Here is a 27,327-nt window from a genome sequence, read left to right as displayed (position 1 = left end):
AAAAAAAAAAAAAAAAAAAAAAACCAACAATTTGAAGTTAAAGGAAGTAGTCAAATGTATCATTTCATTATTACTATTCAATGCTGCAGAAAAAATAATCCCCTTATCATCTGAGCCTAGTTAAGAGCATGAAATTTGTAATCAGGAAACATTTTTCTTTCTAAAACTTTGATTTCCCAGAAAACTCACATTTGAAATTTGCTAAAAACAAATCAAATGGGCAGTAGAGTCTTTGATTAAAAATTTAGATTTCACAAACTGACTAGATTTTCATCTAGAAACTTACATCTACAAATTAACCTCAAAATATGCAACATAAATACCTAATATCACAAAATTATCGCTAAGTTTAAGGTTTACAAATTTCAAAATAAGCAGCATTTTCTGCAAAACTATGGAAATATTTTTAAAATAAGGTGAAACACACAAATGACTCAAGAAGCCCAACATGCATCTAAATGGAAAAGTTAAATTGAGGCCCCATCTTAAGGGGTTGGGGAAGAAATGTGGTGGGACTGCTTTGCCTTCATGTACGTCACATTTTAGTAACATTTCTTTTTCTTTTTTTTCATTTTGGAGACAGGGTTGTACTCTGTTGCTCAGGCTGGAGTTCAGTGACACAATCACACTTATTGCAGTCTCGACCTCCTGGGCTCAGTCGATCCTCCCACCTCAGCTTCCCAAGTAGCTGTGGCTACAGGCACATGCCACCACCCTGGCTAATTTTTTATTTTTTTGTAGAGGCAGGTTTCGCCATGTTGCCCGGGTGGGTCTGGAACCCAGGGCTGAAGCAATCTGTCTGCCTTGGGCTCCCATAGTGTTGGGATTATAGGCGTGAGTCACCGTGCCTAGTCCTTAGTAACAATTATTAGATTTCTAAGAGGATATCACTATCTCCTAAGGTATACAGCTAAAGTCAATGTTATTAAATTGGGCTGCACAAGTAACTAACTAGAAAAGGTCTCTTTTCCAAAAATAAATTTTAAAAACCTTATTTTTAATTTTCTATTTCCATACCCCCCAACCCATCTAAAAGAGTTTTCAATAAACATTAAAAACAGCTAAAGAGCAAGAGAAGCAGTTTTTGTTTTATTTTGGCTTTGAACCATACCTCTAGCTGCTGTAAGAGAGATTTTCCTTTCTTATTAATTTCATTGATAAGGGTGAAAATGGCCACTTTAATTTCCTGTTCTACTCGTTTGTTAGTCTCATTTACTTCTTTTATCCTGAATAAGAGAAATGCATCATTAGGTTATCAACTTATCCTAGGTCTTTGAATCATCAACTGTCACAGAAATTCATCCTGGGCACTTAACCGAGTAATTAAAATAAAAGCTTTGTCAAAATGTACAACTTATGTTTCAGCAGACCTGACCACTCAATTTGTTCCAAACAAGTTATATATACAAACAAAGAATGAAATTAATATTTAGTAATTTTAAATTATGCTCATAAAGGCCAGTTTTTGCTGGATGGCAATCTCCTTAAGTAACTATGACATAAATATGATGCACAAACACCAAACACCAGTGACCGCTGGTTAGTGTCCAATGCGGCACATTGGTTCTGTTTAATCTTGATGTTTTCCAAGAACAATGTGCAAAAGGACAATGTCACATGCAATAATTATCTTTTGAAAGGGTAAGAGTTAAACTTAGAAGCATTTATTTTCATTTATAACTTAGCCACTTCAAACGTGGGTTCTGATATACTCCCTCAAAAATTACTCTCAAAGCGGTTTCCTACTGCATATAGTAAAGGGCATAAAACATTTTCAATCCATTTTTAAGAGTAGCTATTAGATGTTTTAGAAATAGGTGTAAGCACTCAAAGCAGTTATGGAAATTTTAGGTGCAAATATAAAGTGGTTGATATGTTGGTAATTACAAAACAGGAAGTGGAGAATCCCACCAATATAAATATATAAAATGTCAACCACTAACCATAACACGTAGCCTTCAGTTTTTATACATTCTACTTCTGTAAAAACTATAACCATGCTTTCAGGTCCTAAACTGTCTTTCATTTGCCAAGTTTAGATTTAGTACATTTAATAGACTCCAAGCAATCATGTAATTTTTTCCTCCTCTGTACATCATTTGGCACTTACTTGAAAATTTTGAGTTCAGTCCTTATTTTACTAAGGTGAGTGGAAGATATTTTTAAAAACATATAAAGGTACTAATAACTAGTGATAAGAAATATAGGTTTCAAATGTAAAATGACTGAGCCAAAGACAGAAATCAGTTAGCATTTAGCATCTCTGCTGAAAGCAGAGAGCAGTTAGCCTCAGTCAGACTCTGCTGAACTTAACGAAGTCTACTGCATGTTCAATTTTGAAAAAAATGCACATTAAAAAATAATGGAGATAGGTCAGTGAAAAATGGGTCTAAAAGGCGAAGTTATCGTTAGACATTTTAACACTGTTCTTTAAAAAACTTTCTACAGATGAAATCAATCTCCTCAACCCTGTGCAATCTTGTAACAGGTAAACCTCCTGCTCTCCTTCTGTACACAGGTTTTGGAAGACATATACAAAACGTATTTAAAAAATACAATGTACATACAAAACATCTGTATAAAAATATGGGACTGCCATTATGAATCAACTGACTATATTTCCTTTGAAAGAGACACCATCTACCATTTCTGAGAAAAAGTCATCCTCTTCAAATCAATCGTTATCACCAGTTTAACCTAAAACAACTGAACATTTCCAAAACACCAAAACCAAAAACCCACCATTGTGCATGCGCGCGTACGCGTGCATGTGTATGTGTACAATCAAAAAGCTCTGAGGAGCTTCTTATTTTCTTTTGGTGTTAGTTCTTAACACAAAAACTTCTACCATGTGTAAAGTACTTTTCTCACTAATTCATTCAATTATTTAATACTTTTGAGCATCTACTATGTGTCATTTAAATAATAAATTAATTTAAATATTCATTAGAAGTCCTAATATTTGTGAGTCTATACAATAAACACATATTAACCCTAATAACCCCCAGGAATTTTAGTTTTAATTATGCCAGCTCAAAGTGCTTGCCTCTCTAGTGTTTAAGTGTCATAACTTTGTTAATTTGCTCTCTCAAGGAACCTACTCTTACTTACCAATAAATTTATTTAGAAATATACCAAAATAGAATACTTTTTAAATAATGGTGATGGTAATTATAAATATAACAGCAGCAGCTAAAATCTAAGTGCTTACTATGTGCAAGAAACTGTATCATATAATGCTATTCACAAGATAAGCACTGTTTTTAATGCTTGTTTTATACGTGGGGAAATAATTTGTCCATCAGTGATACTCTCTTCTCTATATTGTATCTTCCACACAATCTCCACTTTAAATTGTATAATTCAACTCTTTCCATATTATTTATTTTTCCAAATTTAAGGTTTAACATAGACTAGAGTCTTATTAATTATAAAATAGTCAAAGATGTGTCCTAAAACGGTACACAAAAGTTTGGTCAATTAAATTTTGCTTAATTAGCAATTATAATCCCAAATTAATATCATTTTTCCCTCAAAAAAAAAAGTTCTCTTTATATGCTTAATGTATTAACAGGAAAACAGATTTAAACAGGACCAACTTCTCTTTAATAATTCTAAAATAAAATTATGGCTTTAAAGCAACAAACTCACCTATTCTGCACCTGAGTAGCTGCAAAATGAACATAATTCTTCTTCTCAAGAAGTTTAGCCAGTAGATTCTCAATTGCACCTTTCTGATTTTGAAAAGCTTCTTCCAAAAACTGGTACCTTAAAACCAGAGCAAAACTACATTTAAAACAAAACATTTATGAAGAACAGCTACATAAGTCAACCCTGAAACCTTAATTAAGTGATCAACTCTCTATGCTGGCCACTCATACCTTATCTCAATAGTAACTTTTAGTTGGCAACCTCCAACTCTGACCCTGAAAGGCCATTATGAAAGAAAAAATTACTCATGTAATGGTTGAGTTGCTCTTATATTAGAGTTTTGATTCAGGATTACATCTTTTTAAAAATTCAAATATTGGCTAAGTTATATATATTTTAAATTGTAAAACATAACCACATTATAGAAAATGCTATAAAGGGAAGGGAAATCACCCATAGTTCCAACATCACAAAATCACTGCTACCACTGTAATATATAGTTCCTTAATCTTTTAATTATGCATTTACTTATTTACTTTTTTTTTTTTCTTTGAGACAGGCTGCACTACTGTACTCTGTTGCCCAGGCCGAAGTGCAGTAATGCAATTTAATGGAGACAAGGTCTCACTATGTTGCCCAGGCTGATCTCAAATTCCTGGTCTCAAGTGATCTTCCTGCCTTGGCCTTTCAAAGTGCTGGGATTACAAGAGTGGGCTACCACATGTGGCCTAACTATGCATTTTTAAATGCAATTATAATAATAATAAACATGCAAATATACATCGGCTTTTATTCTTTATCTTGTCTTTATAATTACACTAAAATAATTTTTCAGTTCTGAATGCCATGTACTGTCAAACTTTCCACAAGGGTTATATCAATATAAAACGTCACCAACACCAGTTTTACTTTAACTTTGTCAGCATGGGTTCTGTATGTTAAAATTTTCTAATTATAATAGTAAAAATACAGACTCCAGTAACACTTCTTTGGATTCTAGGAAGCTAGAATAATAGTTTTGTTTGTTAGTTCTATTTCACTTTGTAAATAAAGGCCGGGCGTGGTGGCTCACACCTGTAATCCCAGCAATTTGGGAGGCCAAGGTAGATCACCTGAGGTCAGGAGTTTGAGACCAGCCTGACCAACAAGGTGAAACACCATCTCTACTAAAAATACAAAAATTAGTTGGCATGGTGGTGCATGCCTGTGATCCCAGCTACTTGGGAGGCTGAGACGGGAGAATTGTTTGAACCCAGGAGGCAGAGGTTGCAGTGAGCCAAGATCACACCACTGCACTGCACTCCAGCCAGCCTGGGCAATGGAGCAAGACTCCATCTCAAAAAAAAAAAGGGCACAAATATAAAATGATACCATACTGTGACAAGAGATATAATTCAGGTATATATAATCTACAAGAAACCACTGCCTAAATCGGCCTCAATAACAAGGAAAGCAAAGCATCACAGAGAAGTAAGAATAGCATCTTATGCTAGGTACATAGACATGTTTGAGGCACATAAATACTTCAATATGGCCAAATAAAAACATACAAAAGTCAGAATATGAGACAATAACTGATAAAATCCAGAGGCAAACTGTGAAAGGCCAAGTATACCATGCTATTTGTGCATTTCATTCTCTAAGTAATGGAAAACCTCTGAAGAATTCTAACTAGAATGTAATAATCATACTTAAAGACCCAAAGAAGGGAATAGAAGGGAAAGACCAGCTAAAACTCTAAGACAGTAGCTTATATGAGAGATCAGGGTACAGTACTGGTTGGTACAGCCAAACAAGCTGGAACTGACTTTGACAGTGAGATCAGCAGATTTGAGAGGTTATGTGTCAGTTATACCAAGGTCCATGGTACAACCTGAAAACTGAATGCCTAGTGGCACAGTCAAAAACCAAATCACTGGAAATGAGCAGTTCACAATTACTGTGTAATTGACTATATGGGCACTGAAATCACAAAAGTAAAGGCAGAAATACTATGAGCATCTAGATGTCCGCTGTTTCTTAAGTGGAAGTCTCAGCTAAGGCAGACAAGAGGGAAGACTATGAAACTGTTAACATAAAGAAAAGTTTGTTAAGATAAAGGGAAGTTTTCTTAGTAGTGGGATACAAAAGGCACAGAAAGAATGGAGGACAGTAGGAGAGAAAATGTATAGCAATACGGGAATTTCTCTTAGAGAAAACAGCTGGTGCACTGATTTTATTGTGGTAAAATATACATAATAAAATTTACCAGTCTGAACTTTTCTTTTGAGACAACGTCTCACTCTATCGCCCAGGATGGAGTACACTGGAACCATCACAGCTCACTGCAGCCTCAAACTCATAGGCTCAAGCAATCCTCCTGCATCATTCTCCTGGGTAGCTGGGACTACAGACACATGCTCTTTTTTTAAACTTTTTTGTAGAGATGAAGTCTTGCCATATTGCCCAAGCTGGTCTTGAACTACTGGTCTTAAGTAATTCTCCTGCCTCGGCCAAAGTGCTGGGATTACAGACATGAGCTACCACGTCCAGCCCAATTGTACCATTTTAAAGGAGAATATTTTTAAAGCTCAACTGTCTACAAAGTTGAGCAACATTCTAACTTGTATAAGATATTAACAGCGCAAAGAAAGCACATGAGTATTTTAAGATTCTTTTTTTTTTTTTTTAGATGGAGCCTCCCTCTGTTGCCCAGGCTGAAGTGCAGTGGCATGATCTTGGCTCATGCAACCTCCGCTCCCGGGTTCAAGCAATTCTCCTCCTCAGCCTCCCGATTAGCTGGGACTACAGACCTACACCACCACACCTGGCTAATTTTTGTATTTTTAGTACAGACGGGATTTCACCATGTTGGCCAGGCGGATCTTAAACTCCTGACCTCAGGTGGTGTGCCGGCCTTGGCCTCCCAAAGTGCTGGGATTACAGGTGTGAGTCACCACGCCTGGCAAGAAACTTTTAAAGAGGCTTTACTATTGGATAGGGGAACCAAAATTTTTTCCTTCATTAAAGAGCAACATTTGATTCATCCCATATACTATGATTTCTCTACATCCAATAAAAACTACTCCTATGTTAAATCTGAACAAATAAAGCAAAAATATGAGGATTCCATGCTAACCCTTTTGACTTAAGCTTTATTTACATTGTGATGAAAAAGCAACCTTTTTGAAGGAGAATTTGATTATGTCAACAAACAGGCATTTGGTAGAAGGGTTAACTAGATTGAAATTCACAAAATTCTAACTCATAAAAATTTAACCTTGTATAAATTCTTCTTATCCTAAAATAAATATTTTTCAAAGTCCTATTTCTAAATATATCTAATTACATTCATATGAACAAGAAACAAGCAAACACATCATTTTCCTAAATATGATATACCTAGGTAAACTGATTTTTCTTTACGTAATCAAAATTACAGCTGAAATGAGGAGGAAGAATAATGCACAAATGAATTAAATGTTGTTTTGATTAATATGTAAATATCTCAAAGCAATTTCTTAGATTTTAATCTTGCATTTTAAAGTAGTAATTTCCTCCCCCTTTCCCCCGCCCCACAGACAAAAGTCTTACTGTATCACCAGGTTGGAATGCAGTGGTGTGATTTCGGCTCACTGCAACCTCCACCTCCCGGGTTTGAGCTATTCTCCTGCCTCAGCCTCCCAAGTAGCTGGGACTACAGACGCTCGCCATCACACCCAGCTAATTTTTATATTTTAAGTAGAGAGGGGGGTTTCACTGTGTTGGCCAGGATGGTCTCAATCTCTTGACTTTATAATCTGCCTGCCTCAGCCTCTCAAAGTGCTGGAATTATAGGTGTGAGCCACTGTAACCAGCCTAAAGTAGTAATTCTTAATGTGGGCTTTCTTAGTCACAGTGAACTATTCTCCGTATTTCAAATAAGTAAAATAAAGTAAAAATTATGTATGCCCAGGATTTAGTTAGGACAAGCTAAGTAAAATTTTTTGTGCTTCTGGCTAAAGTTATATAAACTTGGTATAATTATCTGATTTTGATCAGAATTAATCAGCATGCTTAGTTTTTTTAATTATTGAAAAAATATATTTATTTCAGTTTTGTAAGTAGTTTATGAAAATATGGTGCGCTTGAGTAAAGGGTGGGAGATAAAAGGGTGTTTTTTGCTGGGCACAGTGGCCCACACCTGTGGTAAGTCCCAGGTACTTGGGGGGCTGAGGTAAGAGGACCAATTGAGCCCAGAAGTTCAAGGCCAGCCTGGGCAACATACAAACACACATACATACATGCTGGGCGTTTTTTATTTTTTATAATTTAGATTCATTTTATTTCATTTAACATTTTTAAAGAATTTTTTGGTGCCAATAAGTTTTCTTCAAAAGCATGTTCTATAGTATAGATGAGTTACAATTTCTTCAATTCCTCCCCTTTTTAATGTTTCTAATTTTTTCACTAGCATAAAAATGGCCAAGGAGAAAATCCATGCACATATCAAACTGTTAGGATGTAATAAGGTTACTATTATTTTTTCCTAGTTTTGCTTGCCTTTAATTTATTCAGGGTCCCTTTTGATGTACGGAAATTTTGCATTTTGTCTTATTCCAGGAGATAAATGCTTCTCTATCACTTTTTTAATTCCATGGCCAGAAAGGTGATTCTCAGTCTCAGATTTCTATTTTCTTCTAGTGCTCATGAGGATTCTCATTTTCAGTTCTACCCTTAGGCTAGGTGGTAGTTATTTAATATCCCAAGTTGCTAAGCTGTGTTTCCATCCTCATTTACTGAATGACCCTTCATCTTTAGCCATAAATATTTGATGCCATTACCATACTCCACAGCCTCTAAAATGAAAATTTTTTTGTTAGCATCTCTGAGATCTGGGTCACCTTTTAGTCTCCAGTACCTAAAGATCTTTGTTGGCTTGGTGTGCAGGCCACTTCTTCCTGGGAAGTTTTGGATTTGCTTATGCTATCATCTGCGAACACTATGGACCTGAGACCACTTCAGGTTTCCAGCCTGAAGTTCCTTTGGACTTCACACGGCAACACTGTGTGGACACTGGCACTCAGGGGAGACATCTGTTCCTCCCTCCACCCAGTGCAAAGATTAAGACGCAAATGCATTTCTTTGTGATCTGTTTCTGTGTGGTGCTTGTCTTTCTTATGGACCCTTAGACTGAGGATATAGCCCTTGTCACAGTAGTTCTATTAAATTCCATCTTGGGAGTTTTTCCTCTGTTATTAGTGCATAGTATAATACTGGGTCATACAGTCAATAACATATTTTATATTCAACAAAATATAACCCATTACATATAAAATAAAATATATCCTAAAGTTCAGTTTCTGGATTGTCTAGTATGTTTATTTTTCTTATTTCTTGTTGATTTCACTAGTGTAACAGTGTTTTGAGATTTTTTACTTTACTGTTTTTTTTAACATCTGGTAGGACAATTTCTTCCTAATTACTCATTCTTTCTAAAATGTTCCAGGTTTTTTTGTTTTGTTCTGTTTTTGAGATGGAGTCTCGCTCTGTTGCCCAGGCTGGAGTGCAGTGGTGCAATCTCAGCTCACCGCAACCTCTGCCTCCCGGGTTCAACCAATTTTCCTGTCTCAGCCTCCCGAGTAGCTGGGATTACAGGCATAAGCCGCCATGCTCATCTAGGTTGGGTGTTTTTTAAAAGGTTGAGAATCACTTAACTAATAACTTCAAACTTCTGAATGTACATTATGGTCTTACTAAGTCCTATGCTCTACTACTCTACTTGCCAAGTGATAACAGTACTATGCTTAGTAACAGTCACTGTATATAATAAGTTTTGATTTTGGCACATCTAGGGAAAAATGTATTGTAGTGCTTTATATCCAAAAGCACTATGATACATTTTTATGTATCCAAAGTACTATTATATCCAAAAGCACTTCGTCTGAATATCTAAGATAACCTTTTTAATAAAACTGACTCAGTTTCATTTTTCTTCACTCATTCCATTTTTAAAAATTACTTTAAATTTCAAACACATAGGCCAGGCGCGGTGGCTCACACCTGTAATCACAGCACTTTGGGAGGCCGAGGTGGGCTGATCACCAGGGTTAGGAGATTGAGACCAACCAGACCAATATGGTGAAACCCCATCTCCACTAAAAATACAAAAATTAGCTGGGTGTGGTGGTACATGCCTGCAGTCCCAGCTACTCGGGAGGCTGAGGCAGGAGAATCTCTTGAACCAGGGAGTCGGAGGTTGCAGTGAGTTGAGATGGTGCCACTGCACTCCAGCCTGGCGGCAGAGTGAGACTCTGTCTCCAAAAATATAACAATAATAATTCAAACATATATTAGAAGTCTAATTCCACTGAACTGATCACCCATTTTCAAAAAGTGTCCTCTCACAGCTGATTTTATCTATACACCCACCTGCTCCATCCCTTAGATTACTGTGAAGAAAATTCCGAACATCATACTTTATCTAAACATTTCTCCATCTACAGATAGCAATAGCTAGGCTATTCTACAACTTACTACATTTTCAGGCACTGTGCTAAGTATCTTAACATTGATTCTCTCACTTAACCTTTAGAAAAACTTAATGACTTAGATACTACTACCTATTTTCACAATTAAAGCTGGATGACTTGGACAACGCTCTGTGTCTCAGTTCTTCTCCAGTAAAACATACAACAATCATCATTTATACATGCACAGGACTGTCCTAAGAATTAAACTGGTCAAAACACACAAAGCACTTAAGGTATACAAAGATTTAATGCATACTAAAGATTTAATGTATACTAAGGATTTAATATATACATAAGGATTTAATGCATATAAGGATTTAATATCACTGTTATTCTTAGCAGTAATGTTAAAGGATTTAAATTGTTAGAATTTATATTGATGCAAACTTATATTGTTCCTATTTAAGCTATATATGAAAGGTAGATGATAACAACTGTAACCGTTCAGGAAACTGACAGTAGCAAATGTGAACAACGGGCAACTGTGCAACCAAGCAACCGTGAGGAAAACCTAAAAGGGCAGAAATTTCTATGAAGTAAGGAAAAAACATTAAAATCTTCACATAAATAGAACAGGGACCAAAAGCTAAACTTTAATTAAATCTCAAAGGTCACAGTGACATCACCTGATATTTCAATTACCTAAGACTTCACTAGTAGAACAGGATGCCACTTTTTATTGCTGTCTTCAAAATCACTTATCTTTTCTTCTGTTAATAGCTAACCTTCTGTTAATCCTATCCAAAAATGAAGCCCCCATCAAAAAAAACAGTGAGCAATGAAAAGTCATAAATATACTAATATATGTATAATTGGTATCCCCAAAGGAGAAAAACAGAGGGAAGGGAAAATTGTATTAGAAAAAATAGTTACGGACAAAAGTTTTTCAGGTATGATGATCTACAGCTAAAAGAAGCTCAACATCCCCTCAAGTACAAGCAACATTCAGAAAACTACACTAAGGTTTATAATTTCCAAACTGCTTAATATCAGTGATAAAGAGAAAATATCAAAAGCAACCAGAAGAGAAAAATGATACAGTGTGAACAAATGAACAAAGATAAGTGAGATTTGCAGTGAGTTGAGATGGTGCCACTGCACCAGGCTGAAGTGCAGTGATACCATCTCAAAACAGGTTTCTTGATGGGAACAATGAGAGTGGAGCAACATCGTTAAATTACTCAAAGAAAACTTTCAGCCTAGAATTATTTACCCAGAAAAGTTAATATGAAGATGAAACTCTTGGGAGTGATAAAGATGTTCACTATTTTGACCATGATGATGGATTCACACAGTCCGTTACCACAAAGCAGAGATCAAAAACCTGTATCGCTACAAAGCAAGAGATCCAAAAGTGCTGTGACCTTACCATAGGGCATAGTAAGAGTAACCTGCCCATCACCTCAAAAAGACTGAATGAAAATTACAATGATGCTGTGGAAGAGGAGAGGGGAGACGCTTAGAAGCTGTATCCGCAAAGCACTTCACACTTGTGAATTTTTAGACCAAGTGCACATCATCTTGGTGGCTCAAAATTTACCTATCCAAAACTGGTAGTGCTTCCAGGTAAAAGCAACAGGAAATTCAATCCTTTATTGTGGAAAGCATCATAATTTTAGCTAAAAAAAATTGCATAATTTTTCAAGGAAAGTGGAAAGTTCATGGTTTAAAAAGACTATACGTATATAAGGAAATATGGCACCCTAAGCAAAAATCAACAGAAATAACAGGAAGAACAGACCCACCAACGGAGGCAAAATAACTATATATACTCTATTGAAAGAATAAAACACAAGGTAAAATGTTTAGGTAACTATCTAAAATTTTAGATGAAGAAGACAAAAGACTTTTGAACTTTTTTTTCTATCTAAAATTTTAAAAAGTGGGAAGAGCTGGCTGATTTAAAATATAATGAATAGGTTTTAATGGCAGTTTAGACATAGCTAAAGAGTATTTGTGATCTGAGATTGTTCAGAGAAAAGTGTCTCCCTGTTTTGCATTTTCAATTTAAAAAAGATGGGAAATACAAACATTAAGAGAAATGGAGAATGGACTGAAGGAGGTCTAACATACATCTAACTAGAATTCCAGAAGAAGGGTCAACAAAGAATGCAATATATGAAGAGATTACTGATTAAAGACACAATCATAATGCACATTTTAAAAGACATCTTGTTATTCTTTACACAGTTTCTTTAGGTATACTTCTGTGTATAACTTACGTACCTTGTGACTCTTAAAGATTTTTAAGACTTTTAAGTACGTAGGCGAGGCATGGTGGCTCACGCCTGTAATCCACAACACTTTGGGAGGCTGAAGTGGGAGGATCACTTGTGGCCAGGAGTGCAAGAGCAGCTGGAGTAAAAAAGTGAGACCCTGTCTAGGCAAAAAAATTAAAAAAATTATTGGGGGTGGTGGCACATGCCTGTGCTTCCAGTTACTTGAGAGGATCACCTTAGTCCAAGAGTTTGGGGCTGCAGTGAGCTATGATCACACCACTACTCTCCAGCCTAGGTGACAGAGTGAGACCTCATCCCTTTAAAAATAAAAAAGTGACCAGGCATGGTGGCTCACATCTGTAAACCCAGCACTTTGGAAGGCTGAGGTCGGTGAATCGCAAGGTCAGGTGTTCGAGACAAGCCTGACCAACATGGTGAAACCCTGTCTCTACTAAAAATACAAAAATTAGCCGGGTGTGGTAGTGTGCATCTGTAATCTCAGCTACTCTGGAGGCTGAGCCAGGAGAATCGCTTGAACCTGGGAGGTGGAGGTTGCAGTGAGCCAAGATAACGCCACTGCACTCCAGCCTGGGCAAAACTCCATCTCAAAAATAAATAAATAAAAATTAAAAAGTATGTCATCTTTATTGATATACACTAAATTTGCCTATTTGCCAGGAAGTATTCAAAGGGTAGGGAACCACAGTAAATAGGACAAAATAAGGTCCTGTTCTTCCTTTCCTTACATTTTAATTAAGAAGAAAACAAAAATTTGAATAGGGTGATGTGATAGAGAGGACATAAGTGGCTAAACATTCTACACTGGGTATACACACACAAGGGAGCTCTTGAAGATGTGATGACAAGTACAGTTATCTCAAAGATAGGAACTAGGCATGCAGAGAGATCAGAGATGAGCTGTAAATGATCAGGGGTAAATCTGCATTTTTGCAAAGGAAAACTACCAGTCAGTCTTATTCTTTGCAATAATTTCACCAATTAATAAAATTTCACATGGGATACTTCTCACCCCATCTGCCCGCTGCGAAATGGGTAACTTTTATCTGTGGAACTAACAACTCTGAATCTATTTCTTCCTCAAGTCTTCTCTCCTGATATTCTTCTCTTTCAAGTTAACTCTTAGCCATAAAGAATTATTCTCCTTCTAGCCATAGCAATGATTCTGCTGGGTAACTGACTCATTGAACCTATGAGCTCTTCAGATAGTTTGATATCCTGATAGGCTCATAATCTATAATATTAAAATTAATGAAGCTATGTTTTAGCGATACCCAAACGAATTAATTCAAATTTCAAAGATACTTAGATGAACTATTATGGAACCATGTACTCGATCTCAGTCTCCTACAGACTACACAACTCCAAGATAGCAAGGACAGCGTACATTTTTTCTTTATTGTAAAGTTATCACCTAGCAAGGTACCTGGTATATGGTGTACTCACATATCTACTGAACAAATGAGATCAATGAATACTCATTTGTTGAGTGAAGTTCAATAAATAAACCCTTTTGTCTGACAGTAAATGTACCCCCTGAAAAAATTAGTAGGAAATCTTTATTTGTTGCCATAGCTCTGAATCTAGCACCCTAAGAGGACTGATAGTAGATATGTATTTATACATCACTTCTACAAAAAATGTATTAGGATTCTTCAACTACTTAGATTGCATCTGAAAGAATTTTTAGGGCCAGGTATGGTGACTCACACCTGTAACCCCAGCACTTTGGGATGCTGAGGTAGGTAGGTTGCCTGAGGTCAGGAGTTCAAGACCAGCCTGGCCAACATGGTGAAGCCCTATCTCTACTAAAAATACAAAAATTAGCCAGGCATGGTAGGTGAGCACCTATAATCCCAGCTACTCGGGAGTCTGAGGCAGGAGAATAACATGAACCCAGGAGGCAGAGGTTACAATGAGCCAAGATCGAGCCACTGCACTCCAGCCTTGGCAACAGAGCAAGACTCCATCTCAAAAACAATAAATAAATAAACAAAAATTTTAAAAGAATTTTTAGAAGAATTTACAGAAGAACTAAAAAATGAGTTTCAGCAGAGGTTCTTCTAAAGCTATGAATAATGCAAGCCACCTGGGATGATTTACCAGTATACTTAAAAGATTATAAAAACAATTTTTTATACCCAGACCATAATATAAGATTCTTATCTAACTAGCCTAGAATAGGAATGAGGCATCAATATATTTTTTAAATCTCTCTAGGTAGTTTTAATATGAATTTAGAATTGTGAATATCTGCTCTAAAGTCTATCCATACAAAATCTTAATTCAAAAGCCTAATTCTAAGAAAAGCTATTCCTTCTCTTCTTTTCTTTCTCTCTCTCTCTCTCTCTCTCTCTCTCGCTCTTTTTTAAATAGTAGAGATGGAGGCCGGGCACAGTGGCTCAAGCCTGTAATCCCAGCACTTTGGGAGGCTCAGGCAGGCAGATCATGAGGTCAGGAGCTCAAGACCCGCCTGGCCAACACAGTGAAACCCCATCTGTACTAAAAATACAAAAAAATTAGCTGAGTGTGGTGGTACACGCCTGTAGTCCCAGCTACTCAGGAGGTTGAGGTGGGAAAACCACCTGAACACGGAAGGCGGAGGTTGCAGTAAGCCAAGACCATGCCATTGCACTCCAGCCTGGGTGACAGAGTGAGACTCTATCTCAACTAATAAATAAAAGTGAGACTCCGTCTCAATTAATCAATCAACAGAATGAGATGGGGTTTCACCATGTTGCCCAGGCTTGTCTCCAACTCCTGGACTCAGGCGATCCTCTAGCCTCGCCCTTCCAAAGTGCTCCCATAACAAGTGTGAGCCACCACACCCTGATGAAAAGCTATTTCTTTAGGAAAATATTTTAGAGAAACTTCACTTATATCATTCAAGTGACTACCATCATAAACTATCTTACTCTTTAATAAAAATATCTAATATTAGGTTTTAAGTAGCCACTCTCTCTTAAAACAGTATCCTCAAAAACAATCCAAAATTACTGTTCTCTAACTACACACAAAACTGCAATAGGGTATAAGAAATATTACGGTGGAGCCAGATGTGGTGGCTTATGCCTGTAATCTCAACACTTTGGGAGGCCAAGACTGGAGGATCACTTGAGGCCAGGAGTTCAAGATCAGCCTGGGCAACACAGTGAGACTCTGTTTCTTTGAAACAAACAAATAATCAAATAAAAAAAAACACTTAACCTATTAAAGTAGAACAAAGGTGACTTTCACTTTCATCCAGGACACAGTGACTGGTACCAAACTAGCCCCTGTCACCAAAAACTATAAAGTAAGACAGAAATACATGAGGCAACTGTCTTCAGTCACTGAACCACATGTAGATAAAATCCACATTCCTTTAGAGAGCATCATAATCATCTTACCTCTCTGTCTGCAGACAATTTTATGACAACTAAAATAGAGTGCTAGAGACCAAGTAGAGCACTAGCAGAAATCAGGGTTTGGGCTCAAGAGTCACTGAAATCCATGGGGCAAGGCGCTGGAATGGAGGGAATGATACAGGATGAGGATGGGGAATAGAGGGTAGATAAAGGGAAGAGAAGACACAGAACATGTGTGAATTCCTCACAAGTCCTTGGTCAGAGTCTGGGCTATACATGATAGGGTGAGATTCACAAAGTTTAGCAGACAGTAGTTGCTATAAAGTTGACACTGGAAGTGAAAAACTAGAGGTCAAGGAGTTCCAGAAGAATTCTGCTTGAACGGAGGAAAACTGTTAATCTCCCTGGCATCTACCTGATAAACCAGAAAGGTCACCCTTAAAAGACTACACTTTAGGCCTGTCCTTTCCTAACAAAACCTAAATAAAACCAACCCTTGACAAGATCTTCTAAGAAACAAGGTTCAGAAATTGGGTAACACCAACTTAGAAAGGCTTGGGAAATGACTTGGCCTTTCCACAGATATTCCATAACAAAGCATAAAACCAAGGTTACACAAGCTTACAGTAATTTAAATGCCTTCCAAAACAATTCAAGTCTTCAGAGGAAGATAAAACTTCTTGTATTGTCCACAATGTCCAAGTTACAATAAAAGATTACCAGGCATTCAAAGAAATAGGAAAGCCTAACTCATAGCAAAGAAAAAAGTACCCTACAGAAACTGACACCAAGATGATATCGATGTTATAACAAACTAAATCTTTAAATGGGCTACTGTACATTTATTCACACCTTTAAATGAACATAGGTTCTTAGTGAACAACTGACAGAAAACCTAAATAGATAGATGGAAACTACTAAAAGAAAAAAAGGCAATTCTAGAAAAGTACAATAACTGAAATGAAAAAATTCCCTGGATGGACTTAATAGCAAATGGGAGATGTCTGAAAAAGGGTATGTGAACATGAACACACAGCAATAAAAAGTATCCAGTTTGAGGAACAGAGGGAGATGACCAATTGAAGAAAAATGAACAATCATCAGGGACCCTTGTGACAAAATGAAATAGTCTAACATGTGTAACTGAAGTTCTGGATTGGGGTGTTTTCTGTTTTTTTGAGATAACTCTCACTCTGTTGCCCAATCTGAAGTGAACACAGTGGCATAATCACAGCTCCCTGCAGCCTCAACCTCCTGGCCTCAAGCAATCCTCCCACCTCAGCCTCCCAAGTAGCTGGGAATACAAGCACGCATTACCGTGCCTGGCTAATTTTTAAAAATTTTTGGTAGAGATAGGGAGGGTCTTACTATGTTGCTCAGGCTGATCTTCAATCCCTGGGCTCAAGTGAACCTCTCACCTCGCCCTCCCAAATTTTTGGGATTAGAGGCGTAAGCCCCCACAACTGCCTGCAAAGTCTGTTTGGAGAATTATGGCCAATTTCCCAAATTTGATGAAAATCAACTCAATGAACTTCGGAGAAAATGAACATATCTAAAAATTTCATGGTCAAACAGGAAAGGCCAAAGAAAAAGAGGAAATCCTGAAAACAGTCAGAGAAAAGTCATAAAACATTCAGGAAGGAACAATATGAATGACATCCAAAACAATGGAAACCAGATACAAATTAGTAATATCAACATCTTTTTAATGCTGAAAGAAAAAAACTGTCAATTCTAAAGCAAACTATCCTTCTAAATCGAGTTTGTTTTTTTTTTTTTTTTTAGTCAGAGTCTTGCTCTGCAACCTATGCTAGAGTGCAGTGGGGTGATCTCAGCTCACTGCAACCTCCGCCTCCTGGGTTCAAGCAATTTTCCTGCCTCAGCCTCCCGAGTAGCTGGGACTACAGGCACATGCTGCCATGCCTGGCTAATTTTTTGTATTTTAGTAGAGACATGGTTTCACAGTGTTGCCCAGACTGGTCTTGAACTCCTGAGCTCAGTCAATCCCGCCACCTCGGCCTCTCAAAGTGCTAGGATTACAAGTGTGAGCCACCACGCCCAGCTTAAATTGAGGATTTTCATAGGATAAGAAGATAATTCACTGACAGCAAACCTGCAAAACAAGAAATGCTGGAGAATATTCTTTAGGCCAAAGGAATATATAGAAACTCATATGCTAGAAGAAATAAAGTGAAACAGAAACGGTAATAAATTGGTAAATATGAAACACCGGCTTTTATTTTCCCTTCTCGTAACTTCCTTTTCCCTTCTCGTAACTTCCTTAAAACACAGCTTTCTTTCTTTCTTTTTAAGTGTTGTATGTTAAGGTATATAAAGCATGAATAAATGATGTGGCAATAGTACAAAGGATAGTAATTGAATAAATTGAATAATTCTTTTGTAAAGTTACTAAAAGCATACAATATTTTAAGCAGACATTAAGTTAAAACTGTATATCACTATCCCTACAGCAACTGCTAAAGATAATAAAGTACAGCCTAAAAAGCCAAAAGTAGATATAAAATGGAATACCAAAAAAAATTTATAAACTTAAAATCATGCAGGAAAGAGACAACAAAAGAACAAAACACAAAAACAGAAATAAAAAACAAACGGTAAATGGCAGACTTAACCTAACCATATCACAAGTTATATTAAATGTAATAAGATTATACAATCCAATTAAAAACAAAGAAAGGAGCCTGGCATGGTGGCTCATGCCTGTCATCCCAACACTTTGGGAAGCAGAGGTGGGAGGATCACACTTGAGTCCAGGAGTTCAAGATCAGCCCAGGCAAGATGGTAAGAACCCAAAAATTACAAAAATTAGCTGAGTGCAGTCACAGCTACTGGGGAGGCTTAGGCAGAAGGATTGTTTAAAGCCCAAAGGTTGAGGCTGCAGTGAACTGTGATCATACCATCGAATTCCAGCCTGAGTGCAGAACAAGACCCTGTCTCAAGAGAGAAAGAAGGTGAATGCACAAGCAAGAAAGCCTCGAATTATAAGACAGAACAAAAATCCCTCAACTTTTATACAACTTAAAACTGGTTTTCTATGAAAATGCAAACATAATTGAAAATATATATTTAGGCAGCTCCACTACTTGTTTTTTTTTTTTTTTTTTCCCCTGTATCTTAGTATATGTTGAATAGATGAAATGTATAAATTTATGTCTAACATTGTTCTACACCCTTGGGTGTCAACTAAACAAAAGAAAGTTTCCTTCCTAAAGTTTGCATTTGAATGGGAAGAATGCAAAAATAAGTCTTTCATAGGTTATGTTTAGACAGTGATAATTGCTGTATAAGAAAAAAAAAAGCAAGACAAGGAAGATCAGGAGTGAAGAAGTAAACTGTAATTTTATTTACTTTTTATTTTCTGATACTTCTGGTACAACTTGCAATTTTAAATAGAGTTAGACTAGGTCTCATTGACAAAGTTAGATTCAAACAGGGACTTGATGGGCATGAGGATGTTAGCTATGTAAACAAGTAAAGCAAGAAACTGGAGAGCAAATAGGCAGGCATCCTTGAAATGTTTGAGAATAGCAAGAAAGCCAGTGTAGCTGTAGCAGAGATGGAGGAAAAGGCAGAGTAGTGGATAAAATGCATGTACAGGGTCTTATAAGCCACTATGAAGACTGACAGAAGACTCACTGCAGGTTTTGAGCAAGGGAGTGATACAGCCCAACTCAGGATTAACTCTAGCAGTTGTATTAAGAATAAATGAAAGGAGGTAGTATTAGAAGCATAGAGACTACTGCAGTAATCTAGGCAAGAAATGATGGTGGTAGAGACCAACCTAGAGGCAACAGAGGTAGTAAGTAAGTAGTAGGATTTGGTGATATATTTTGAAGGTGGAGCCAAAAGGATTTCCTGATAAGTTTGGTTTTGTGTATGAGAAAGGAGTAGAGTCAAAGATGGTGCCAAGATTTTTGGCCTACGCAACTGAAAAAAAATGCAACTGCCAAACTGAGAAGGGGAAAGGCTGCCAGTGAAAAAAAATTTGGAAAAGGTGATCAGTAGTTGAGTTTTAGATATGTTATGTTTGAAAAAGTAGACATTCAAGTGGGAGATGTCAGAGTCTGTATAGGACAGACAAATCTGAGAGTTCAGGAATGAATAATTAGATAGAAATATCTATTTGGAAATCAGTAACATATAGATAGTATTCCAAGCCCTAAGATTATAGGTATAGATAATGGTGTAAGTCCTGGTACATCTAACCTAGAAGAACAAAGAAAATGAGCAAATGAGACTGAGAAGAAGTAATCAGTAATTAGTAGGAAGAAAATGAAGACAACGTGTTCTTCTGGTAGCCAAGTACATAAATGTGTTAAAAGAAACATTAAACATGTTGCTGATACAATAAGGTATTAAGATGACAACTGAGAAATCACCTCTAAATTTAGTAATGTAGTAGTTATTCATGACCTTGAAAAGAGCAAGCAATTTTGGCACAATGCTGACAGTCAAAAGTATGTATAGATAGAATGGGACAGGAGGAATTAGAGAGCATGATTATAAGCAATTCTTTCAAGAAGTTTTTCAGGGACAGCTCTGATGGCAGAGAAAGAAAGTTAAAGAGAAAGATTTGTGTTTTGTTTTTAAAAATGGAAGAAAAGTAGCAGCATACTGAAATACAGGAATAATTGTTAGAGGCTGGAAAACTGATAGTTTAGCAGAGAGAACGGCAAATTTCTGAAGCAATGGCTATATGAGGGGGATGGAACTCAGTGTATAAGTAGAAAAATTAGCTTTCTAAACGAACAAAGTTCAGCTAAGATAAATGAAATGTAGAAATATGGGTACAGGTGCTTATTGGGAAAGTAGATGTGGTAGAGGGAGTCTGTAGTTCTCTTTTGATAGCTTCAATTTTCTCAGTGAAGCTGTAAGCAAATGCCAATATTTCAGAGTGAGGATGAAGTATCTGACATTTAAAAGAGGAAAAGGTGTGGATATACAACATGACTTCCAGACAACATTAAGGGTCTACTTGAGGAACTGGTCAGGAATTGAGAATGTGACCTATTGGTATCTTTATGCTAGAATGTGTTTTTCTCCTGTGACGTTCAGCTAGATAAACAAAATATGATAGAAGGGAAGTCGAGTTTAATCAGGGCCGTAGTTATGCCAAGTGAATTCAAAAAGTGGGATATAGGAGTCAAGGCTAAATGCAAGGGAGTGATTAAACAGATTAGCCATGACATTAAACACAAAGGGATGAGGTAAAGTGAAAGGGTAGTAGGATCAATGGATTAAAATAAAAGTCACTGTGTAGTTGAATAATCGCAGAAGTTTCATACTAAGCAGAATGAGCTGGAATGATGAGAGATGTCGTCAGAGAGAGGAATGCTTAAAACGGCATAGAATTATTACAAATGACAAGTTCTAGTATATGACCATGCATGTGAGTGGCTACGGCAGCGTAAAGGACAAGAACACTGGAAGGGAGGTCAAAGAACACAACGACTAGAGTGTCTGAAGGATCAAATCTATGTATATTAAAATTGCTAGAACTTAATAGTAATTTGCCACTGAGTTAGGAACAAAAACCTCTGAGAGAGGAAGTGGAATGACCCAAGGGTTTTTAGACGACAGTTGCAATGAGAAGCTATCGGTGATGGCATAAAATTAAAATCTGAAGATTTTAGAGAGGAAAGAGAAAGAACAGTCCAAAAAAAACAGTAAAAAGAAGACCTATCTCATTATCTCCAGGCTCAGTCATACATGAGATATGAAAAAAAAAAAAAAAAACACAAGTCGCCAGTCACGACAGTTCCAAGAGACACAGTGTCCACTATGCCAAAACAAGCACAGAAACGGGTCAAAAAGAGGCTGGGGATATACAGATTGTGATGACAATGCCAAGAATTCCAAAGCAGAAAGTGGCAGAATTGAGTACACGTAGAGCCTATGGAATTAAAGTATGAAAGATAAGGGATACCTGGGAGTGTGGCACTTGTGGCACTCTCTTGGGTAACAGACAAGGATAAAAGATGCAACAATATTAGTCTAGTAGATATAAGGCTGATAATGATGGAGAGGCTGCAAATGGTGGTGGTAATGAAGGATGCAGTTTGGGTCTTCCTCCTGTAAAACTTATAGTCAATTGAAAAGAAATTCTAGTTCCAGTGAGTCAATTCCATCTTTACCTCAAATGAGGACTGAAGAATAAGACGGTGTGGTCTTAAAGTGACTATTCATTTCAGGATAAAGAAATACATTTCTCTACAATAGATTCTCTCCAAATTTATTCCCTTGCCCCATGCTGCAATCGCTAATGTTTCTCATGAACTACCACACATCAAACTTGTAAACACTATTTTTCAAATGACCTAATATAACAAATTTAATAGAAATGGTTCCATTCTTCCCTGGAGACCTCCTTCACAGGATCCTCAGTTTACATTCCTCAGTCTAAACTATCTAGCACATGGCTGTCATTTTAGGCATTCCCTTATCTTTTACTTTCTTGGTTTACTAACTTATTTTGGTGGATCATATTCTGTAATGGCTTGCCAAAAAGAGGTACACAAGAGGCAAAGCTCCTCAATACCTGGATGATGAAACATGTCTACATTATATTCTCATATTGGTTTATACTTTAGCTATAGAGTTTTAGATCGAGGCTGGGCGTGGTAGCTCATGCCTGTAATCCCAGCACTTTGGGAGGCTGAAGTGAGTGGATCACCTGAGGTGAGGAGTTCGAGAGCAGCCTGGCCAACATGGTGAAACCCCATCTCTACTAAAAAAATACAAAAATTAGCCAGGCGTGGTGGCAGGTGCCTGTAATCCCAGCTACTCAGGAGGCTGAGGCAGGAGAATTTCTTGCACCAGGAAGGCAAAGTTGCAGTGAGTCAAGACTGCACCATTGCACTCCAGGCTGGGCAACAAGAGCAAAACTCCATCTCAAAAAAAAAAAAAAAAAAAATTCTAGATTGAAAATCTTTGCCCTTCATCTCTCAACTTTCTTTTCACAATCCTATTTTGATTTTTTTTTTTTTGGAGACAGAGTCTCACTCTGTCGCCCAAGCTGGTGCACTGGTACAATCTCAGCTTATTGCAACCTACACCTCCCGTGTTCATGTGATTCTCATGCCTCAGCCTCCCAAGTAGCTGGGACTATAAGCATGTGCCACCAGGTCAGTTAATTTTTTGTATTTTTAATAGAGATGAGGCTTCACCATGTTGCTTAGGCTGGTCTTGAACTCCTGAGCTCAAGTGATCCGACTGCCTCAGCCTCTCAAAGTGCTAGAATTACAGATGTGAGCCACCAAAATCAGCCCTAACGATCCTATTTTGATTACTATTTCATTGGAATCATTGGAAACTTTGTTGATCTTAATTTTAATCCACAGCATACTATCATTTTATGATGCTATACACTTTGATATGGGTCTTTTTTAAAACCACTGTTCTGGACACTAAATGGGACATTTTATTCTGGTGACTCTACATTCTTACATGAATTTCTTGCAATAGTTTTCTAATAAATTCCCAACATTTTGTTTTCTTTTTTCTGTAATTTATACTGGTTGTCTGCTCAGGAACTCATACTTCTTTTTCTTTTAAATTTTCTTGTGAGGGTGAAAAGGTCTCGAAATCCTAAAAGAGAGGTAGGAAGCATCATTACTGGCAATATGGAAGCAAGTCAGGGAGAACAAAGGTCCCCAGAGTTTAGTAGGCAGATTTACACTTAATCTCTCTGATTTCAGCCTGGTACTTCCTCCCCATGTGGACCTACTATCCCAAGTTCAGTGCCTCTCTGATTTTATTTTTCCAGAGACGAGGTCCAACTTTGGTGACAGTTGTCATCTCTAGGTGCTGAGTATTATAGGTTCCTGAGAAATATACTGATTGGCTTCCTTCGTATCTCCTTTGCATGGCCTTAGATCATTCAACCCATTAGGTCGAATATCAGATCCAACAAATCTTCCATTCATTACCCTGCTTTTAAAAAAAGGACTGAAATCCCCATTGGTGTCTCTTCTTTCATTTTTAGTCTTTATAAGTCTATAGATTTTTTATTCCTTTAATATGAATAGAATTTCTAGAGGGAGATTGAAAAACTCCATGGTTTATCTAGAAACCTAGTAATGTTCTCAGGCACAAAATTTAATGCAGTTCTTTAGCTGCTTTCCTTTATCAAAACAACTTCGAAAGCTACAAAGTAAAGCAAAGACTTCAATAAAAATTTTTTTAAAAAAAGAGAAAAAATAGCACTGAAGTGTCCTTTGATGCGATTAAAAAAAAAAAAAGAAGAAATAGAAAAAAATAAAACGTGGGCTGCAACTGTAATAACAGTCAATAATAACTAAACTGTTATTGAGTGCTTACTATGCTAAAGCACTTTATAGGTATAATTCTTAGTACTTGTAATCCTCATAACAACCTTATAAAGTTGGTAGTATATTTTCACTTAAAAGATACGCACACAAAACATAGCTCATGTTTTTCACTATGCAGTCATTTTTAAAAATTTAAATGAAAAATTTAAAAAGCAGAGGAGAGAGGCAAGAAAAAACAAAATACAGTTGCAGACTACGTGGGTGATTACAGAATGAAGCTAAATTCAGAGGAAAATTCACATCTTTTTGATAAACTGCGGTTTCAACATAAGATTCTAAAAATACAGCAAAATCAAACTAAGCAAAAAAATTAATAAAGATAAAAGAAAATTGTAAGAATCAGAACACTTTTTTTTTTTTTGAGATGGAGTCTCAGTCTGTCACCCAGGCTGGAGTGCGGTGGCACAAGCTCAGCTCACTGCAACCTCCGCCTCCTAGGTTCAAACAATTCTTCTGCCTCAGCCTCCCGAGTAGCTGGGATTACAGGTGCCTGCCACCATGCCCAGCTAATTTTTGTATTTTTAGTAGAGATAGGGTTTCACCATATTGGCCAGGCTGGTCTCAAACTGCTGACCTTGTGATTCACCTGCCTTGGCCTCCCAAAGTGCTGGGATTACAGGCATGAGCCACTGCGCCCAGCCAGATTCAGAATACTTACAACAGAATAAATAAATTTAAAACTGGGTCATTAAAATGACGACTAAAGACCACAAACCTATGGCCAAGCTAATAAAGAAAAGGAAATAAACTCAGCTATAAAACATCATAAATCGTCAAAAGATATAACTATAGATCTTCATAAAACTTCAATGCTGTTTAATTCAAAGCTAATGTTTTCAACCTCTACTAAATAATCTTCTAAGAAAATATAAATTATCAGAATTGCAAAGTTCACTCAAGAAGAGACAGGAGCTAGGTGCAGTGGCTTATACCTGTAATCTCAACACTTTGGGAGGCCAAAGCAGGAGGACTGCTCGAGGCCAGGAGTTCAAGACCAACCTCGGAAACATGGGCAAGTCCCGATCTCTAAAAGTAAAAAATAAAAATTAGCCAGGCATGGTAGCATATACCTGTTGTCCTAACGATTTGGAAGGCTGAGGCAGGAGGGTCACTTGAGCCCAGGAGGTTCAAGGTTACAATGAGCTTATGATCACGCCACTAGCTGTACTCCAGCCTGGGTGACAAGTGCAAGACACCCTGTCTCCTAAAAACAAACAAAAAACCCAGAAGAGAGAGGAAACCTGACTCCATCAATAAGCATATAAGAAATTGAGATTCTTAAAGAACTAGCCCTAAAAGTCCTTAAGTCCAGGGAGAGGAACAGGTGACGTTGGTGGGGAGGGAAAAGGACGGAGCAGAAAGCATTACTTAAGATACACAGAAGTGGCTGGGCACAGTGGCTCATGTCTGTAATCCCAGCACTTTGGGAGGCCAAGGTGGGCGAATCACTTAAGGCCAGGAATTCAAGATCAGCCTGGCTAACATGGCAAAATCCCATCTCTACTAAAAATACAAAAATTAGCTAGGCATGGTGATGTGCACCTGTAATCCCAGTTACTCAGGAAGCTGAGGCATGAAAATCGCTTGAATCCAGGAGGCAGAGATTGCAGTGAGCTGACATCATGCCACTGTATTACAGTCTGGGCAACAGAGAGAAACTATGTCTCAAAAAAAAAAAAAAAAATACACAGAGGAGAACTAGTTTTAAGGTTAAATGGCTCCCCTAACAGATACAGGTCTATGAAGATTCCATGTACAAAGTTGGAAGGTTAGGTAGAGGGTTCCTGCTACCAGTGTACAAGTAAAAGATAAAGAGATTGTTCAGTAAAGAAGATAACCTTGCCCAAAGAGAGGTCTTGCCTTTGCCTTCAGTTCCTGGCAGGTAATCTCTAAGCCCCCGAAATGTCCTGCCTGATAAAATTATCTTTGTTTGCCTGGGGACCTTGAGCCAAGCCAGATAGACTGTGTCAACAATCTGATTCACAGTGGGAGCTCTGGGTCACAGTCGCAGGTCAATCTCAGGAAGGGCTGTCCTAGAGACTGAGGTCTGCCATGTGACCAGTGAACCATGTCTATGTGACAGAGACCCACTAAAAATTATGGACACCAAGGTTTAGGTGAGATTCTATGGCTGGCAACATTCTATACACACTGTCATACATCACTGCCAGAGGTGTTAATGATGTCCATGGCTCCACTGGGAGAAGACAACTGGAACTCTCCTGGACTCTGCCCTGTGCACCTTTCCCTTGGGTGATGTTAATCTGTATCCTTTCACTGTAATAAACATAACCGTGAGTATAACAACTTGCAGTGAGTTCTATGGATTCTAGCTAATTATCGAACCTGAATAGTTTTAGGGAATCTTGATTTTACAAATGGTGTCAGAAGTGAAATCTCATTAATTACTCCTTAACTTTATAGTTAGCATCAGAAGTGGGATCACTTGAACGACCCTAACTTACTAAAACAGGTGGTTTGTGAAGAGGGAGGATGAGTAGATGGAAACTGGTAAGTCTTTAATTCTTAGGTGGGTACCCAGTCTAGTAACTGCAGAGGTAAAAATTACCAATGAAATGTAGAAATGGTAGACCCAATTCCCAAGGAGTTGAACCACCAGATAAATAAGGAAATGCAAACTAATAAGAAAAAAAGTAGGCCAGGCATGGTGGCTCATGCCTATATACCAAGCACTTTGGGAGGTCCTGACGAAGGACTGCTTGAGCCCAGGAGTTCAAGATCAGCCTAGGCAACGTAGGAAGTCTTCATCTCTACAAAAAATAAAAAATTAGCCAGGTGTGATGTCACATGCTTGTAGTCTTAACTATTCAGGTGCCTGAAGTGGGAGAACTGCTTGAGCCCAGTAGTTCAAGCCTTCAATAAGCCACTGCACTCTAGCCTGGGCAATAGTGTAAGACTCCATCTAAAAAAAAAAAAAGTTAATGAAACAATCCTTTTGTTAACTTTTATCTATACTAGCTAAAATGAAAATACAGGATAATTAACGTCAGGACAGATCCTGACACTGGGCCAAACTCAGATTTCAGCCAGTCTGGGCTATAATCACTAGTCTCAGGGTCACTCCAAAAGGAAAGTTTATGCTGGGACATTAGACAGCATCTCTATGACCTCCAGTTACAAGGAGGTAGTCTAGGTATGGAAAAGACAAAACCAAGAAACTACTGAAACCAGGGATTATAGTACAAATTTTCTCATTTTATTGATCAACACTGTCTGCTTCTGGAAGAAA

At 37.5% G+C, this 27,327-nt stretch overlaps 1 protein-coding gene across 2 annotated transcripts in view; it reads right to left on the bottom strand.

Annotated features, from left to right (window-relative positions):
• TRIM33 (tripartite motif containing 33) overlaps positions 1 to 27,327 on the bottom strand; it is a 126,606-nt gene that overhangs the window by 36,353 nt on the left and 62,926 nt on the right. For both annotated transcript variants that reach the window (XM_017524239.1, XM_017524240.2), the window contains exons 5-6: positions 3,652 to 3,768; positions 1,112 to 1,226 (exon numbers count right to left, since the gene is read on the bottom strand). In XM_017524239.1, the coding sequence (XP_017379728.1) occupies positions 1,112 to 1,226; positions 3,652 to 3,768 (232 nt within the window). The remainder of the gene's footprint in view (positions 1 to 1,111; positions 1,227 to 3,651; positions 3,769 to 27,327) is intronic.

This window comes from Cebus imitator, unplaced genomic scaffold (assembly GCF_001604975.1).
Source record: "Cebus imitator isolate Cc_AM_T3 unplaced genomic scaffold, Cebus_imitator-1.0 Scaffold32, whole genome shotgun sequence".
Classification (NCBI taxonomy): domain Eukaryota; kingdom Metazoa; phylum Chordata; class Mammalia; order Primates; family Cebidae; genus Cebus; species Cebus imitator.
Note: the sequence above shows the minus strand (reverse complement) of the source record. Positions and strands in the feature narration are given on the sequence as shown.